The 19,920-nt window shown below is 41.3% G+C and overlaps 2 protein-coding genes across 3 annotated transcripts in view; one reads left to right on the top strand and one right to left on the bottom strand.

The window, feature by feature from the left end:
- cep350 (centrosomal protein 350) overlaps positions 1-13,066 on the bottom strand; it is a 33,811-nt gene extending 20,745 nt beyond the window's left edge. For both annotated transcript variants that reach the window (XM_071487809.1, XM_071487810.1), the window contains exons 1-14: positions 12,685-13,066; positions 10,266-10,351; positions 10,081-10,124; positions 9,800-9,908; positions 9,528-9,693; positions 7,742-8,403; positions 7,475-7,588; positions 7,080-7,208; positions 5,261-5,380; positions 3,245-3,975; positions 2,991-3,109; positions 1,196-2,229; positions 668-809; positions 226-395 (exon numbers count right to left, since the gene is read on the bottom strand). In XM_071487809.1, the coding sequence (XP_071343910.1) occupies positions 226-395; positions 668-809; positions 1,196-2,229; positions 2,991-3,109; positions 3,245-3,975; positions 5,261-5,380; positions 7,080-7,208; positions 7,475-7,588; positions 7,742-8,403; positions 9,528-9,693; positions 9,800-9,908; positions 10,081-10,124; positions 10,266-10,347 (3,622 nt within the window). In that variant the 5' untranslated portion in view covers positions 10,348-10,351; positions 12,685-13,066. The remainder of the gene's footprint in view (positions 1-225; positions 396-667; positions 810-1,195; positions 2,230-2,990; positions 3,110-3,244; positions 3,976-5,260; positions 5,381-7,079; positions 7,209-7,474; positions 7,589-7,741; positions 8,404-9,527; positions 9,694-9,799; positions 9,909-10,080; positions 10,125-10,265; positions 10,352-12,684) is intronic.
- An 889-nt stretch (positions 13,067-13,955) lies between these two features.
- LOC139627124 (voltage-dependent R-type calcium channel subunit alpha-1E) overlaps positions 13,956-19,920 on the top strand; it is a 93,943-nt gene continuing 87,978 nt past the window's right edge. Inside the window, exons 1-2 of the mRNA XM_071487808.1 lie at positions 13,956-14,107; positions 14,596-14,696. The gene's annotated coding sequence lies outside the window, so the exon portion shown is untranslated. The remainder of the gene's footprint in view (positions 14,108-14,595; positions 14,697-19,920) is intronic.

The following is a 19,920-nucleotide window of genomic DNA, read 5'->3' as shown; positions in this document are numbered from 1 at the left end:
CTGTGTCCTTGACCAGCAAAATCTAATCAGTTCATCCTCCCAATAGACATTTCTGCCAAATTTGAAGGCATTCCCTTAAGGCATCAGTGAGATATCGTGTTCACAAGAATGGGATGGACAGACAGACAACCTGAAAACATTATGCCTCCAGCCTTGGCTGTCTCTGCCACAGAGGCTTAAAAATGTTGAAAATTCAGGAAATTGTGCAAAAATATTGATTCACACCTCTTTTTCTGGTAGAGTGCTTAGAGAGGGGTGAGGAGCCTGATGGTGAACCGGAAGACAGATGTGGTGAGTGAATAGATGAGTGAAAGGATGAATGGTGGGAGTTGGTGCCTCCTGTACTTTTCTCATAGGGAGACCTCCTCATCAGCTCCTCAAAGTGATTGTTCACACTACAGACAGAGAGGGGACAGAGAGGTATGGTCAAAACACTTGTGGAAGAAATTCAGGATCTTTGATACAACACAAAAAATAAACAAACAGACACAGTGAGGCTCGTGTTTGTACTTATCCTCATTCTAAAAAGGCTTCAAGGAAAAATCTGTCAACTCATGAATACAAAGGAGGATTGCTGTCTGAGAGGGTTGCATGAGCTTTCAATATGTGTGACACCAATGCCACCTAGTGGTTACTCTAAAACACATGTGCATTTTTTTCCTTTTACCTGGGTGAATTGGAGCCTCTTCTTAATTGGCCGGTGGCTCTGCTGCTATGCGATGACACAAAGTCATCTTCATAGACTGCTGTCTCTCCGGGGCCATTACCAGAGTGCAAAGAATGGGCAGAGGGAGAGCTCCTCTCATTCACTATGGGACAAGGTGGAAACAAAACATACGATAAATATTCATGATACTGTCTAGACTGACAGTCAGCATGTTGTACCTATTGTTAGTATGACCACTACAGTTTCAATACAACATTCTGTGCAGCTCTTACTGTTATATTTTTATTAGACGCTTACCCATAGATACAAAGTAACTGCAACATTCTCACTAATTCTTTCTTCTTTTCTATATTTTACAACTACAAATACAACAATTAATATTAAAACAAGAAAAAAATGACTTCCTCAGTTGATCAGAAAACCACTGACATTGGGGATTTTGTCAGACAAGACAAAGTTTGCCTTATCAAGTACAGAAAATTCAACATATTGTCCTCTGAATGGAAAGGTGCTCATATGTAAACTAACCTTGAACATGGCCATGAAGGTTCTTAGTGAAAATGTTGATTACACTTAAAGGGCTTCCTTTATTCAGCTCTTCCCAGGCTGCTTTACTGTTGCCATGCTGAGCAAACGGTGAGGTGAGGGCTGAGCACCTTGCTGCCTCCCTCTGGAATTCAGACAGCCGCTGGTAATCCCTTCTTTGACTGGCACAGTAGTCTACTCCCTCCAGGTGATTTGCTGGTCGCGGTACATGATTGAAGGAGGGATGAGGAGGGCTTGCCTCATCCTGTGAAAAACTCCCTTCACTCAGTAAGGGGCCCTCACTGATGGAACTGGCACTTGAGTCATGGAGATCTGTCTGATTCTCCTCCCTGTCATAGACTCTCCTCTGTGCCATTTTATCCACCATTTCTACCTTCTCCAAGTCACTGACTAACTTTCTCCTTTCTTGTGTGTAACTGTTGAGAATGGGACCTGTTAAATCACTAGAAATGATTTGGTGATTGGTCAAATTGGTGTGTGTACCGCTCCTTTCTTTCTGTCCCCTGAGGGTGTGCAGATTACCTGCTCCTGGGAGAGCTTTGCTATCATATGAACTATGACCTGTGCTAGTCAAAATCCTCTGTACCCTTAATGGCATGTCATTATTTTCCATGGCAGCTGTTTCTGCCCAGCATCTATCGTCAAGATTAGCCAGAGAGGCACGAGGAGCAAAAATAGCATCCATGTCCATTGAAGTTGCTGTACCGTAGTTGATCCCTTCCCCAGCAAGCTTCCGTGCCTCACTCTCTATACGGTCGGAGAGGGATGCTGCTGTGGCCTTGATGGCCTCAATGCGGGACATCTTGGAATGTGACCTGTTGGAAGGTGCTGCAGCTGGCCGCTGGGTGTTCTTGATGTTACCAGCAGCCACTGCTGTCTCCAGCCTGAGAAGCTGAGAGAGAAGACGGTCACCAAAAGGAGCTAGCAAACTGCTGCTAGGGCCAGTTGTAGGTCGAACAGCAGGGCCCAGGTGGTCAGGCTGAAGCAAAGAGGCAACTCCAACATCCAGATCATTCCTGTAACAGTGAAAGCAACAAGGAATGGAGAAGTTGAAAGGAAAGAGAAAAATATATGAACAGCCTGTTTTAAATCAATTATCAAAATAAGATAGATGTTTTCATTATGTTTGCTTGTATGCAAGCAAACAAGAGAACTTTCATTTTGCATACCCATAATGTTTGCAAGTGCAATGTAAAAACTATTTTTCCTTGACATTTGTGTCTGCCTTCCCCTGGAAATACAACTAAATGTAACTGTTAATGATACAGAGCACAATGATCCTGCTCTAGTGTTTCACATGTAACATCATTATACACCATCATCTTTAGTTCCTGTGCACTCAACGTGCGCACAGCTGGGATTGGCTCCAGCACACCATGAGCCTATAAGGACCCTATAAGGATAAGTGGTATAGCTAATGGATGGATCTTTATTTATAGTAAGTTATTGAAGATGTTCTTTTACACGTCTAAAATTAAAGCAGTGACTATAAAAAACAGTGTTTTTGTGTAATCCTCCACAAAAATACAGAGGAAAAAAGGCTTCTGGGGCACTTGCAAGGGGTATTCATAAAAAACAAGCATCTGAAAACAAACAGCTTCTCTGTTTGATGCAGTCAGGTGATTCTGCACAAACATTATTTCCAAGAGTTAGAAGACTGTGAGTCCTTGCAGAGAGTTGTTTGTTTTTTATCAGTGTGGATAAACTGAGTGTAGGGGAGGTTGTTATTGTGGAGAATTAGTGAGCACAGCAGGTAGTTTTGTGTGTATGTGTGTACCTGGATAATGGAGGAGGCAGCTGATCATTCAAAGATCTATCACTGCTCGAAGGGCTCTGTGGTGCATCTAGTCTTTTGTTTTCTTTGTCTGACTCTCCAGAGGGCTGGTACATTGGTCTCTGTGGAAGAACACATTAACACACTTTAAAAATCCATGTGATTTATTTTCTTACACATGTGATAACTTCATTACTCATTCTACTCAGTACAGCTTTCATGTATTAATAAGGTGACCGTGTTTTACTTGTATGTACCATTTCACTAGGAGCAGCAGCAGGATGCGTCTGTGTGGTCTCTTCGCCTAGCTCGGTCTCCTCCAGCAGCAGTTTGTTGTAGGTCTCCTGTAGTCGCTTTTGCACAGGGGCCACAGGTGCCTCGCTGGGAAGGGCCACTGTTTTAGCGACTTCTCTTTGCTTCTTGTAGAGCTCCTGCAGTCTCTGGTTTCTCCTCTCCGTCTCCTCCCTCAGCGCCCTCTTCTCCTCTGCCTGACGCCTTTTTCTCTCCTCTTGCTGCCGCGCAATGTACTGGCGAACGGTATCTGCATCATAGTGTCGCTTTTTGCACCCTGCATCGACCATGTTGGGAGCCTCTGGTCGATGTGTAGTGGGGCTGGCGCTGCGGCATCCTCTTGAGGAAGCACCTGTGGTCACAGTGGTTCCCCAAGCAGACACTGGAGTCCTTGTTCGTGACCCTGATCCACCTCTCCCTCTCCTACTGTTGATGCCACCCCGGGACCTTTGCCGGGCTCTTTCCTCCCTCTCAGCTGCTTTACACTCCAGCTGAAGGTCATCAAGTATCCCCTGAATGTCTGCTGACAACAGGTCTGCACTTACACCCACTGGTGCCCTTTCCTGAGTTGCAGACAAGGGGGTAGATGTAGTTGTGGAGTGGCTTTTAGAACCACTGTGAGGCCTTTCTGTGCTGTTAGGGCGAGATCGACGGTTCGATTCTGAGCGTGGGTCAGAACTGGAGCGGTGACGGGGAGCTGGTGGACATTTACAGAAAGGCATGTTGCAGTTGGTAAGTGTAATCAACTTGATAGCGGAAACTAACATACACACACATGACACAGAGCATGCTGCTTAACAGCTTCAATACTAGACAAAGTTTTAAGCTATTTTGATATAACACAAAAAATGTCTACATTGCCCCATGATTCATATTTAATTAGAAGTATGAGTTTGTGACTAGTTTTTACATTTTTAACTCTAAAATTCAATAAACTGCTCTATTGTTGGTCTATGATCAATGTCATGTCTGTAATAAACAGGTTCATCACAGCTCAAAAAACATGTGACTGCAGCAAAAAAAAAAAAGACCCAGACAGAGCTTTGGGGGCAGTCTTGCCATAGCAACTCTAATCTGGGCCAAACTGAAAATTCCCATCTAGATTTTACAGCATCTAATCCAGACAGTGTTTTTTTAGAACATCGCTGCAGTGAGGCTCATTGCCTCGCCCTTCCCCACTCTGCCATTCCCAGAGTACATGCCGCCTGCACTGGGAGCAACCTCTGGAAATCAGGCCATGTCTAATTGTGCATCCAACCAGAACAGCTAGTCAATCTCTATTCCTTCCGGTCAATGATGCCCAGTACAGATGCAGCTAGCAAAAAAGAGAGGCAGATATTGATAGTGCGTGTGTGTATGAGAGAGTGTGAGACAGAATTTATGAATGTGTGAGTACAGCAGCAGCCATAGACTCTTTATTTATTGATATTCCTTTGGCCAGCACTGTTGTCCGTCTAACTGTGAGTCTCAGACAAGCAAAAACCCTAAAAAGAAACAAGGGATAATTTATTTTATAATATCTTCCAATTACATGGATGGATAAATTAGAGGTACCAGCACCCAAAGCTGAAACGTATGTTTAATGTTAAAGATCAATAGCAACTCGAGAAAACAGATTTGAGTGAAATGAGGACACAAGATGGGGGAGGGGGAAGATTGACAGTCAAGAGTGAAACCTAATTTACACTTCGGTGATTAAGTCTTGTCCTACATGCCACTGGACATGAATAATACAGAGAGGACATTTTTGAAGTCAAGCTAAAATGTTTAAGGAAAGTCCTTTAACCCTATTGTGGTCTATGTTCTTTTTACTTTCTTTCTACTGCAAGAACACCATTGGAAAAATGCTTACAGCAGAGATAAATGGGTTATAGGTAAACTGACTTGGCTGATGGTATAATGAAATGGGCTATCATAGCAATATAGACAGGGATGTAGTGGCATCCATATAAAGGGTAAGAGCTTAGGTCACCAGGTCCCACCTGTTCTGCCCAGTCTATCAGCTTGATGGGGTCTGTCCTCCTCCCTGGGCAGCTTGGGAACTGGACCCAGTACCATCTTAACCAGCTTCTGGCCGTCCCGCCATGATGCAGGGCTAATCACTGCAGAGAAACAGAAATTTAACACCTTTGATGTTGTCACTCAAGTGCATTGCAATTCAATACTGTAGCTCATGGAACATAACTGCATGTGCTACCATATACTGCATGTATGTAGACTGACATGCCCCGAAGGAGCAAACTCACTTGAACATAAATAAATGGAAATACTGGAAAATGGAAGACATAGAAGAAAAGTATTCGATAGACAAAGTGCATAGCTTCATTCAGACCAAATAAAATGGTCACTCAACACAAACCTAGTAACATTAAAATGAAAATGAGTCTCAGACTAAGTTTACTTTACTTGCCCCAATAAACAACATGGCAGATACATTTGCTTTCATCACACACAGCTCCTCTGCCAATCTCTGTTTCTCTGTTTATACCAACAACCCAGTACAATGAGTCTGAGCAGAGTTGCGTTTGTGGTGCTCAGAGCATTGGCAGTTATCTGTCTTTATTTGGAATAATCTCTAGAGCACTTTTCACTCTGACTGTATTACACTAAATTGCAGTTCCTGGTAATGAAGCTGTACATTCACGAACCAAGCAGCTGTTTGTACTGGGTGGATGAGCCAACTGAACCTGGCCACAGATTTCAGAAGGCTATTTATAGTACTTTGCCAACATGAAACAGAGACCAGCCAAACTTGAGAGGCAATACAAAAGTTGGAAGGAACACAAGACAACGCCAGGGACCCTGTGAAAGAGAGCTAGAACACTTGGTATTTTACAGTCAGTTTTCAGGATATGGAGATCTCACCCTCTGTACTGTATATTTCAACAGGTTTTGTAATTAAACTGATTACGTTCATTGAGTGATCACAACATACTAATATCATTACATACTAAACAAATGCCTTTCTTTATGTCCATGTCTACACAGATAGAGGTCCAGATAGCTCGTAATCATGTTTACATGTGTGCCTTTGGAACAATCTTTATGAATGAGGAGAGGGTTGTTTTCCCAGCTGTCAGAGGTACACTACATCCAGGTTACCACAACATGTAGCTATGAGTCTTCTGTGTGGGTGTCTATATGCTACGTGCATGTCACAAACTGCATGTCATACATACTAGACATTTCTTCAGGGATTAGAGTCTTAACAGAGCCTAAAAAGCCAGCAACAGCTCTAGTTCATGTACTGGAACACACACAGGCCAATATGGGACAATGAGTGCATGGAAAGAATACACCCAATACAGGTAGTCCAAACACTGGTGTTTGCTGTCTCTTTGTGGCATTTATGACATTAACCCATTTGAATTAAAATGAAAAAAATCATATTTGGATTATTTGATGTTTATCTTGCATGTAAACAAAGTTAGCATAGAATCAAACTATCTTATACTCAATGTGTTTAGATTTACCAAATGGCTAAGCAAAGAGATCACCAAATCATTACTGAACTGAAAGCAGCGAGAGCATGTGTGTAGGGTAAAATCACCACAAAACATCTAATCTATAATCAATCTATAAGTAATGGTACAGCTAACTCATAGGTCAGACATTAGCCAGCAAAGCCAGTTGAGAAAAACGCTCTGATCACAGAGATGGTTCAACACTTACAGAGCGTATTCACTGACCCATGACAAAAACCTGCCAGAATGTTCCACATGCTTAGCTTTCCTACACTCACTAATTAAAAATAGATCAGAGGGTGGGTTGGCCCTCACACATAAAAGAGGATTATTATACCTGGTTTTGCATTTAGGTCAGAGGCAGGGGCAGCTCTGTGGACCTTCCTGACTGGTTTGGGAGGCCTCCTCTCTTTGGACCGGTCTGCTCTCTGTTCCCTCTGCTGCTGATGCCTGGATCTGGTGCTCTCTGTGCAAAGACGTAACATGCAGAGAATAAGCTACAAAGCAACACTGACAAACAGTTCTCATTCAAAACAGGAGCATACAGGGACCAAGCATGTCAGAGATCATCAATCACTGCCATTTTCCACATATAATTCAACTCTGAAGTAAGTCCAGGTAAAGCAAACAAACAAAGAAAAACAAAAAAACTGTGACATTCTGGCCATAACAGTAAATTCGACAAATAAGGAATGATGGCAGTGAGAAGAAAAAGTTTGTGTCTGTGGTTACCAGCAAACTGTCGTGACAAGTCCCTGTATATTTCTCTGCTGAGGTTATGAAAGTCTTCCTCCTTCCAAACTTTCCCATCAGGTGTCCGGATCTTTGTCTCAGTACTGTTGAAACCTGAGATTGAAAAGATTGAAGATTCAAGCTGCATCATCCTGTTTCCTACTAAATGGTTCAAATCTGTATTCCCAAAACACTAAGCTATCATTTCACATATCATTTTTTCAAACAAGTTTAAACAGTGTGGCACAAATCTTAAAGTCTAGATACCTTTGTATATAGGTGCAGGTGGCGCAGCTGCTACTTTCCGTATTTTGGCTGTGGGCATGTTGCTGGTACCAGCATTTTTACTCCCCACAGCTGCCATAATAGGCTGTTCCAGAAACCCCATCAGCTTCTCTCTCTCTGCAGCCTCCTCCAGATGTTGTCTCTGCCTTCGAATACGCTCCTTGAGCTTCTCCAGTTTATCATCAGGCTGATGTCGCCTTAGGTTCTCCAAGCGCTGGGAAGCTGAGCCAGGGCTAGTGGAGGGAGTGCTCTCCCCTCTGCGTATGGAGCCTGGGGCTGGAGCTAGCCATGGGCTTGAATCTTGGCCGTCCATACCAAGTTGTGCTTTGGGCGAGCTTTCCTCCTCAGCCCCCTCCCTTACCGTGGCTCTTACACCTGCGAGATGTGACTGGTTTCCAGTAGTCCTCAGGGTGTCCAGGGCTGGCTGGTCATTGAGGTAGCGGACTTCTGTGCTCTCCAGTGCCGAGGAGTGTGTGCTGTCCAGGTCTCTGTCCGTCTGTTTGTCCCTGGTATCCCTCTGGTAGACCAGCTGGCTGAGCAGAGGATCTGAGGGAGGCGGAGAGGATGGGTGCGAAGACCCTGGCACTGACTGCAGGCTGTAGGCATCCAGCTGAGAGGATGGACATGGTGGAGGGGTGGCCTCTCTGGATACAAACCAGATTACATGGGATCAGGAAGAGGATCAAGATTTACTCTTAATTTACTTTTTTATGCGTGGTCAAAGGGTATAGATGTGAGGGTACTGAGTGCCATATTCACTCAAGATGTCACTTTAGTTTAATGATGAAAAACATTTAAAATTTATGAAAATGTTGAATTTTTAAATCATGGTTATGCAAATATAACACTGCCCTCACTGACTGACACAGTTGTAGAATAATATTACCAGCGGATCTCCATGTATAATAACATCAGAAAGTGATCTGAATATCATGGATTACTGTACATTTGGTAATAGTTAAACATAAACAAAAACTTCTGACATGTCCTTACAGTTACTTGTCTGGTATTTCAAATTCAATTTCAGGCTCTTTATGTTAGATTATGTTAGAGATAAAACATTTGCAACTTATATAATTCACTGTAAATGTAACATTTGAATAAAGTAATTCTGTTACAGTGAGCGACAATACTAGAGACAAAACTTTAAGATTTTGCAGTATTACTGCAAACACTGGAGCCTTAAGCTACTGAAATGTCTGTAAGCTATTTACTGTAGCTACAAGCTGTTCAAAAGAGATGTCAAGAACATATGGGCTCTGAATAGAACTCTTGAAGATCAGAGAGCTTTGGGGACTGACTGATATTTAGGTGAAAGAGCTCCTCTGATGTATCATGTTTAAACAATGAGCTGACGCAACAATTACAATGGAAATGTCACAGACCAGGTGGGCAATAAACACTGTCTTGTACATTTGTCATGCCAGAGGACACGGACACACACACACACACACACACACACACACACACACACACACACACACACACACACACACTTTACAGCAAGTAATTTTCATACCATTTAAAATAGTAATATTAGTAACATTGCTTTGGTCTGCATGTTCAATAAAAGCTTTATGCTTTTCGTTTTGTTTTCATAGATGATTCGGGAAAAAGAAAAAATTACCAAAATGATATGGTCAGTACTTAAAAGCCCCAACCACAGATATCCAGTCCTTAGTATGACAGCCTATCCAACTACAGCAATCTACCCAGAGAGAGGTGGCTATGGATATTTCAAAAACACATTTTAGTGCAGTTGTTGTACCTGTATGAGGCCAGCGGTTCCCTGAACTCCACGCTGTTGTTCCTGCGGACATTGCTGTCCTGGGTAGTATTTCTCAGTGGGCTGCGTGAGCTGCTCTTTTCTGGACTCTGCTGACTACGCCCCCTGCGCTTTGAAGACCCTCCATTGACATCAGCTTGTTGCCCATCTGATGACAGAGGGGGTAATGTTAAATAGTTGTAGATATAACATAGAATTTAACTTATCATAATGACATTTTGCAAGATGAAGCTTTACATTTTGGATTAACTCACCCCGGCAGCGGACTGCCTTGGACAATTTCTCCTTGGGGGGGTCCATGACTGAGTCCAGGATGACACCTGTCCCTGGAACTGCCTCTAAACGGTTTTCTATATGCCGCAACTACACAGAAAAAATACGGGTCAGACTCCTTGGGTTATGTGAGCATTAAAGAGAGTCATCGTAACTGTCAGATATTGCAGACTGCATTTCATCTGTTCTATGAAATGGCAAATCTTTCTGAATGGCTGACAAACAGAGTCACTCAGCAAAACACTGCTTCAGGTGTACTTACAGCAGCTTTGGATTGAGCAAAACTTTTCCATGCAGTTGTCAGCTCTGACAAAGAGGAGAGAGTAAAAATCCATTATAACATGTGAGAGCAAACACCTTGCTATATAAACAATCCATATGATACATCTAAATTATGAATTTCATACATGAGTGAGAACATTATACCGAACTTAATTTTTTTTTTACCTGCGCCGATATTGTGATCGGTAAGCTGCTGAGAGCTTTTAAGAGACACCTCAGTCCTCCTACTGCTCCTCATCTCTCCCATTCACCTGTCAATACGAAGTGAAGGTAAAGGGACATGAATGAGATCAACACAAAGTCATTAAAAGCATATTCTCTCGCACCCTTATATTGTATACCACATGCACAATCTGCAGAAATAAGGCAGTGAAATCTCAGCAGTCAGATAAAACTGACTGAAGTGAAACCAAAAACAAGGAATAACAAACAGAAACAAAAAGCATCAAGCACTATGAAAAAAGAATTATAATTAAAATACACAAATATTTTGTGATGTAGCCTAGTCAATTCCAAGCATATCATCTGTCACTATTCCGACGGTCTGCTGGCAGCAGATTAATGTCACCCTGCCATTTAAAACAGGTTCTACAGCAGCAGATTTCCATGAGTGAAGCAGAACTGAAATTTTGTCACATGTCAGCCATGTGATGTTTACTTAAAACACCTGTAATGCAAGAACACAGGAGCCTGGTCCTACCTAGATACTACTCTCATCACGTCAACTGCAAAATTACGTTGTATGTATGTATGTAACAGTTTTGTTCTGGGCAGGTAACACTCTCACTGAGACAACACAGTGTCAATTTGTTTTTGTTGCTTAAAGCATGAGTCTATATAGCAATAATCTATTTAACACTCCTGGAGTCATAAGCAGTTCCTCATAAGTTCTTCAGAAGTCAAACCTATTACTCATAATAATCACATGACCCAGCCTTGAGGTGACCACGTCACTAAGAGCAAACAGGAAGAAGAATACTGTTTCCACATCGACGAATTTCTTATTGACAGCCCTGTCTATTAACTTATAGCCACACACCGATGACCGCGATTAAACTCTCTAATCAACAATGCAGACAGTGTAAATCAAGCTGTATTTATTAAAATCAGACAACAGCCTGTGTTTGACTTGTTATCTGAATCCAAAACTTGAAGAGCCAAAAGCAGCTCGAATAACGTGCCGTTAATGGACATGTAAAGTTTATTTCTACGAGGAACTAATGTGGTCAGGTTGTCATCTTGGCTATCGAAATCAGCTGACGTCGTGACTTGAACAGTGCATACGCCAGCATTACACGACACACTGCTCTCTTCAGAGTTAACTCGTTAGTTAATGCTAGTAAATAAAGTTTGAAGACACATTTCTTGCCGATTTTAACCTTCGTCCACAGCCGATTTACAACCAGAGTCCGCAAACAGCAGGCTTTCTCCTGGACTGTAGTACTGTATACCAGTCCTGAGTTGCTGTCACAGTGAAGCCACTCAGTTCAAGCACTTAGTGTTAATAAAGTTCGTGAACGACAGTATATTGACATGACAAACTTGTTGGGAGGGGGGTGCGCCCATCGGCGACAAATCGGGGGAGGGGGGGGGGGGGGGGGGGACTATGTCGGGTGAGTGTTGAGTGACAAAAAACATCATTTTCCCGATGGAGTGCGGGTGATAAGCATTACAGCAAATACAACCCGTATAAAATCCAAGATGGCGCATAATTTCTTCTTTGCTCACCGGCTGCAGTGCTGCCCAGCAGCAAAGCTAGGTGCTGCCACTTATGGGTGCACGCCACATTACAAAAACACTTATGTAGGAACATAGACTGCTGCATTATAGCTTTCGACCACTGAAGTCACCACTGTGCAAACGGCTGCTCAGCCCCACCGCAGGAGCCGCGCAATGAAGAAATATTGTGCCATCTTTGACTTTACATTGGTTGTATTGATTTTAACCGCAATCAACTTCACTTCATCTCAATAAGTCTTGTTTTTATGACTTTACATCCACCTGGCACCACCGAACTGTCCCCGGATAGTTCGCTGAGTAGTTCCACTCCCATTCAGTGACTTAATATTTTTCACATTATTTTGTAAATGATCGAGAGCCTGAAATAGGTCGGTTTACACTGGTGGTACATCTGGACCTGTGCAGTTTTTTGTCGTTGGTGCTGTTAGTATTGCATAAATTAATCTATAACAATACAAAATGCAGCAGCAAGTAATGGCTATCAAACTCGCATTGCCAAAGAGAAAGGACCCGTGTTAAAAGCTACGATTGAAACACCCTGTCCAGGAATTACTCGCACCACATCCATCTTTAATCTACTTTCGGGTCTGAACTAACACCCAGCATATTACTGTCTTGAAAATACCTTAATATTAATCAAACAACTCCAACTTTTCAACAACCGTGTTTGGTTTTCTAGTGCAATCGTTGTACGTCCAACGATCACGTCTCCAACTTATTCTAACGTCTGACTTTAAGATGACTTATTTCCAAATGCATTTGGTCCAGGGAGTAGTCGGAGCCGCCAACTCGAGAGTTTATGTTAATTTGGCTAAACACCGCTTTGACGAAACATAACACATACCTTTAAGGAAACGATCCGAGGTGTCTAGATGTCCACATTCATGCTGGCGTCCTCATTATAAGACAATCCTAACTTCTCCGAACTTCTTCAGTTTCGCTCAGCAGTCTGTTTGCTAACGTTAGCGTTAGCCAGCCAACGTTAGCAAACCAATGTTAGCTCGCAGTTGTGCCAACTAAGCTAGCAACTTTTTCTCGCGACATACACCCATTGTTGTCGTCTCGGCGATAGTCCAGGTAATCAGATATCCAGGTCAGCTTTGAGATTCCTACCAAGAAATGTCGCTACCCGCCTCTGAGGTCGTCTTTCCCGGGTTACTATGTTGATGTTTCTCAGCGGTGAAACTGAAGTATCCAAGACGGGTAGGTAACTGAGATACCGAAATATCGCGAGAGCTGGATCACGTCAAACGTGAGGTGGCCCCACCCCCGCACACACACACACAAATTATTATTATTATAAATAAATTAATAATAATTTGACTAATTACAATTATTCAGATTATTAGTATGATCCTCATTTATTATGATCTTGTATTCTAAAGTTTGACGGTTGCAGCAGCCTTTAGTAATAGTAATTACGGCACATATTGAATCGTTCAAAAGAGTTCATGTATTATCTGTGCCGTAAAAGGGCTGTAAATAAGTGTCAACCTTAAGAATTTGTGACATTTGCCTAGAAGCACTAATCGGCATATTTGCTTAAGGACAATATTTTTGCATAAGGTAGATGTAAAGATGTGTAAAGATGTACAGGAAGATGTAAAGTACACTGTTTTTTTTTTCCTCCATAACACACAAATTCAGGAGTGAAACAGAGACTCCACAGATTGCGTCAATATAATTCAAAGGAAAATATAAAGATTAAAAAGTAAAACTATATATGAATGAATAATTATTATGGAATAAATCAAATAATTACATTAATGAAACGTTGAAGGTGCTGCATATATTTGCAAGAAGGCCTATAGCTGGTTTGCCCTTGCCTGAAGTATACATTTAGTTTATTGTGAGTTTATGTTTTTAAAATGTTCAAAGAATGATTAACTGTTCAGAATAGACAAAGCCAAAGTTGCCTTAGCAATCCAGTTTATGTGCGCTTACTGACACCCAGCGGCCCGAGTGCGTATCTCACACAGAGAGACGCTTATTGATGGGCGCACACACCCATGCTGCGCCGCATCGCGTCACCTTGAAAGCTCCACTCATTCAAAACATTACCTCAGCCCACTCACCCCCGAGTCGAGTTCATCAAAGTTGTCTTTCATCACAATATTGCTTTTTTTTTCTTTTTTTCATTCGACTGATTTTATTGTGGGTGGAGTTAAGACTCTCTTTTGTTGGTCCCTATGGTAACAAAAGGAGTGCACATTATGAAAATGGTCGAAACAGTTTATTGATTATATCGTGTGTGCACATTGTAACAGGTGAGTCATAAATGTATAACCTGCGGTGCAGCCTGTTATGACCACGAAGGCAGAGATTCAGTTTCCCAGTGTGTGGCAGCTTGTTTGGCCACGCAGAGGGCAACAAGTAGGTTACCTGCGTGGTCTGCTGTAGAGCTTCATATTCATTCATGTGGAACTGAACAAATAGTTACATGAGATTTAATCACGATCTCGAATAGGTCATACAACAGCGTCTTTGTTGTCTTTTGTCTGTGCGTGTGTGTGTATGTGTGTTTTCAATAAGGGGTGGTGTAACTAGGAACTGCTCCAATTTCCCCGATTCCCCCACATTAATAACCTGACCCAGTCATATCTCTCTCTCTCTCTCTCTCTCTCTCTCTCTCACTCACTCACTCACTCACTCTCTCTCTCTCTCTCTCTCTCTCTCTCTCTCTCTCTCTCACTCACTCACTCTCTCTCTCTCTCTCTCTCTCTCTCTCTCTCTCTCTCCCCTCTCTCTCTCTCAGAACTGGCAGGGGATAGTACGGCGGACGTGGTCGTGTCTGCCGCCACATTTTCATTTTCTGTGGACAGGTGAGCGAAATGGAAAGGAGCTCTCTCTTCCTAGGTAAGGAATTCTACGCAATGTATATTTTCAAACAGGTGTTAGTTAAAAACACTCAGTTTCCCGATTGTATTGAGCTTATCTTCTATCCGACAGCTGAAGCCTTTTGGCAGAGGTTATGTTTGTGTGCCACCCAGAGGAGCAGGGTGCAGGAAGCCAAAATGAGGAGTCTTCCTTCAGTCTTCACTGAAATACTGATCAGTGAGATGGGTGTGAAGTGCATGGTTATGAAGCCTTTATGTGACTTGAGACATAACAGCCTGCATGTTTTTGATAGTACAATTCCCAATTTCTGTATGTTACTTTTTTTTTGTGCATTTAAAAACAACACTGCCCTCTGTCTAAGAGGGCAGAAACATATTGTATTTTCCCTTAAATGTTTGGTCCTGACAGAATGTTGTTTTTCAACTCCACTGCATATTTAATTAGACCACAAAACATGACCAAATTAGCAATGTAGTAAAAACTATGACAGAACACTAATCTCTCTTCTCTTTGGTTATTACCAGTGCAACAGGATAAGAGGACTATAGAGTGAGCCATTAGAGTCATAGTGGTACAGGAGGATTCAAATCTTCATATTCAGAGTGGTGCAGAGTGAGTGACAGAGCAGGTGTCAGCATAAGGGCCACACAGCGAGAGACCTGAATGAGGTTCTTCTAATTACTAAGTGGCCCTAGACTAGATCATGATAAAATTTCAAGAGTTGAATGAGAAGTCTCCCCTGTTCAATCGCAGATGCTGGGGGAAGGCAGCAATCCTTACCTTAAAGAGGGAGGAATTAATTAAGATGAGAAAATCAAGACTACATTTGCTGCAGTGAATAAAATGGAAGTGCATGTCTAACAAGTTATTGATGGGGCGCTAAAATGTCAAGACTTGCTTGTAACATCCATTTATGAACTTGGTTGTTTATCTCTGTCCTTATATTTCTATGAACTGAGACATAATCAAATGGACTTGATGTGTGATCTTTTTTTTTTGTTAGCTTCTTGGTCCATCAGATTTTTCAAATCATGGGAATTTGACAAAAATGAAAGAGGCAGCTTGAACAATCAGTGTCTGTGACAAGATGCTGGAGGCAAACACTTCGTTGACAGTTGACTTCATCACTTTACATCTCTCTTTTTCCTGAAATTGAGGCTTGAAATTGCAGTCGTGTAATCTCCCACAATGCTCAGTAACTCTTCGGTAGGTTAATAGGTAGTGTGTTCATCTTTGTGCTAAAATTGATCAAATGATCTTTTTGTATGAGGGCAAATGGACCATTACTTGGATCAATCCTGCTTCTCTGGAGTGTCTTGTTAATTATTTCATCACATTAGCACTTGTCACTTACCACCCCCAATCTAGTTTGGCTATATTTTCCTGTTATTGTCTTTTGTTAATTTTCTCTTGTCAAGTGCAGTGATTGTCCTGATTGAATAACACCACTCTCCTTGGAAGGGGTGTAAATTGCTTTTCATGGTGTATAAATTAGTGCCTCTGTTCAGCACAAAGCCGAACCTGATTGTACCTCTTGAACTGATTCTTATGGAAAACAGGCTGTATGTTTGTCGCACCATCTACCACAGTTACAGTCAGATACAGATTAATTGTGATTCATCATTTATAAAGTTGATCATGCTTCATGATCTTAGGGTCCTGCAGTATAAAGTGCCTGATATGTAATCAGTGGCTAAAGTAGAACTTTAGGTACTGACTGATAAAGCATCAATTCACCAAGGACGAGATCAATCTAATAAGTTTAAAAAAAAGAAAGAAATGGCAGAAATAAGACATATTCTTGTAGTATCTACCTACAGTCGGTCACCGGTCTCAACACTGGTGGTGACTGTTAACCAGTGAGCTTGTTCAGACCTTGAGGCATTTTTGGTTTCACTTATCAGCTTCTAGGTGTGCAGTGAGTATCCTAATGAAGGCAGATCGTTTTTCTAAGTGATATAACCAGATCACGGTAATAGCAAATACCTTTATTTCATACTGGATTGTTTTTCACCAATGAATTGCTGCTGATATCAAAAACAAGTGAGCTGGTCTTGCTCTAAGGTCTTGCTCAGTGCTACTTCAACAGACTTCCAGTTTAGTGTTTGTTCGTCCAGTCACTCACACACTTTGCTGCACACTTTTCATAGTTTGCTTCATCACAGCTGTGCTCCATTGATGTGGCTTGTTACCCAGGACAAAAGATTGTGTCTGAGTTTTAGATAATCCCAAAGTAGCACTGTTAACATACTGTGCCTATCTAAATCGTTCTGGCATACTAAAATCTGGGTCCTTTTTTGGTCCATGTTTCAAATGCAATGTTCTTTTCCTTCGGTCTTATGGATTAATTTGGTTAAAGAAAAAAAAAAAAGGTCTAGGTCTGCTTTATTTTGTAAAATGGTTGAAGGCATGTATTCACAAGGTATAGTGTATAAATATTATAGTTATATTAAGCTCTTAGACCTCTTTCCAGCTCTTACACAAACATACACACAGAACCATGCTTAGAGAAACAAACTACTGCTTAAGGTCGCAATGCCTACTGCAAAACTGTAAAAAATATGGTTCATTTCTAATGGTAGGGGAGGCCATCTTGTTCAAATCATTGTGCAGTTCAATGGTCCTGTGTTAGTACATAGCAACCAAAGACTTAGGGCACTGGGTTTTCTCACTGTGGGCCCACTGACAAAGATGATTTGATGAGGTAGAAGTCAAATGTTTTCCTTGGCCTCTCTGCTCACCAAGCATCATTGACATTTTATGAGATATTACACATGTGGGACCTAGAACATTTTCACGTCCTTGCTCCCTCAAAGTACTGGAAAATTTCTCATTTAAAAAATAGTCTCAGAATGAATGATGCTGTTTTTTGACAGGGGATGAGATATTTCCTTCTTGAAATTTAGTTTTATTACTTTTGAACATCTACTTTCTCAAATAAATGTAGGTACCAGAGTGTAATGTCAAAAATTGTCATATGAAAGTTCCTCACCTTTTTGCCCTTCCCCTAAGACTACTTCACTTTCCAATGATTGGACCACAGTAGTGTGGTTTTCCTATTAGTAGTGTTGATCATTACTGATTTAATGTGTCATTGGTTATGTAATAGTCTTTCCTGAAAGGTCATCACAGCAGTAGCATCCCTTTGAGATGTGTTTTTTGATCATCTGAAGCCTACATGTTATACCTGGATACAGTTAAAGACAAAACGCCACTGTGACTGTGTCATGATTTATTAGAGAAAATGAGCATAAAGCAGACAAATGAGGAGTTGGTTAAGAGTCAAGAGTGTTGCTTTTTCTGCTAAACTGAGTATTACTCTCTCAGTAATATATCATAAATTCTACTGTGTTGTTTAATAATCTGTATTAGGTCCAACTGAACCGACCACTACAAAGCAAAATGTAAGACATAACAGTAAAAATGAATCGACAAATAGAGTTGCTCTGTACGTTCACTGTCAAATGTCTGTTACTCAGGCTTTCAATTAATGGATTTGTTCAGACCAAGGTTATTTAGTTACATAATGATAATATGAAATTTTAATAAACCCTGCAGAACTGAATGAGTGCATTAAATGAAAGGCAAATACAGCACAAGACTATACACTGGGAGCAGTAATTATTAAGAGGGGATACATGAGTGAAAAGTATGGAAATATGAGTGTAGGGTCTACGCAGAATACACAACATGATAGCAACAAACATAATGAGGTAAATTTAAAAAGAAAAGGAAGCCTAACAATAGAAGCAGCGGGACATGGCTGTGTGTGGTATAGACTGAGGTGGGAAGGTGCCATGGAAAAGTTTTGTTTACTTTGTTATTATCTTTGTGTCCTTCATCGGTTACTATTATCTCAATGGGGGATCCCCCTTTGTAAATACTCAATGGGAAAACCCCAAGTTTGACTTAGCAGCATACATTTTGAAGGAGAAGAGGATGTTAACTAAATGTGATTGTGGTCAGATGATAATTAAAATAAGATGTAATGCAGTCCAATGTTGCCTGTGTAGAATATAAGCAGTTCAACATGATGCTATTTCCTTCTTATGTGGACATTTTTCCCCATTCACAGAGCTTTGTGAATGTTACTGAGCTAAAACCTTGCTCTTATAAGCTTTTGGCCTTGTGTGCCTTTTTCTCAGTTTCTTGATCTTTGATGCTACATGCAGAAAGGTGTAATGTTCAGTACATCTCACCTATCACATTCTATAGATTTGCATATTCGCTGCCTCTGTTTGACCACTCAATTGCTCCACAGTGTGTAACAGAAAGTTGAGACTTCTCATTGAGAGGATATTAACACATTCATATGCTGTATGTCCCAGGCTACAGTATTTATAAACGTCAGTGTTCCTTATTCTGGCCTGAGCTGTATATTCAGTTCAATTGGTTCAGTGTTATTCTGTTTGTACAAGGCAAACAAAACTATAAAATAACCCACAGCACAAAGTGGTGCCAAAATTGATCGAAGAAATACTGTGAGCTTGACATATTGAGTCATATGTGTGCACAGAATATTGTTCTGTACTGTCTGTTAAGAGTGCTTAGTGATTAATAATTCCTAAATCTCCTATAACTCTTGGTCTTACTGTACCGTATGTTCCTTTTCACACAGACAGATTTCTCATACAGTCAATGAAGACCTTTCTTTGTAATATCTGTTTTAACCTGTCATCTTATTAGCATATTCTTCCATAATGCCTGTATAATGAAGCATATTTAGAATAACCTAAATACTAGGAAATATTACTAGTAGCCAGAAAAAAGGACAGCAACTTGATCCTTTTAGCTGTTATTAGGCCAGATGTTTGTGATTCCATTTGTATTTCCTTGATTCCCGGACACTCGTAAAGCTGTCCTGAAAATTTCTCATTAATCTCCTGCATCTTGCCACAAACAAGATGGTTATTTTTAGATGTCTGAAATTTTACGCCCGATTTCCATTGCCCATTAGAGTAGGTTCAGGTGACATAACACTTCCTGACACATGCTTGGCCACTCACTGGGTTGACATCTAGGTTGAGGGGAGGATGTGGTGAAAGATAATGTGTAATCAGCCAGTTGTGTGGGCCGATGGGGGCAGCAGGTGTGTGGAGGTTGCTCGCCTGTCTGAGCCTCTTCCTCACTCCTCATTAGTAACCTTGCAGACACCTGGCTGTCAAACAAAGAGTGTAAGAACAGTTTTTGCCCCTCTACTATATTGATTAAGTTTTTGACAAGACTCACATTCTTTTGGCTT

Source organism: Trachinotus anak, unplaced genomic scaffold (genome assembly GCF_046630095.1).
Source record: "Trachinotus anak isolate AG129_WGS33_773 ecotype Australia unplaced genomic scaffold, CSIRO_AGI_Tana_v1 ptg000010l, whole genome shotgun sequence".
NCBI lineage: Eukaryota > Metazoa > Chordata > Actinopteri > Carangiformes > Carangidae > Trachinotus > Trachinotus anak.
Note: the sequence above shows the minus strand (reverse complement) of the source record. Positions and strands in the feature narration are given on the sequence as shown.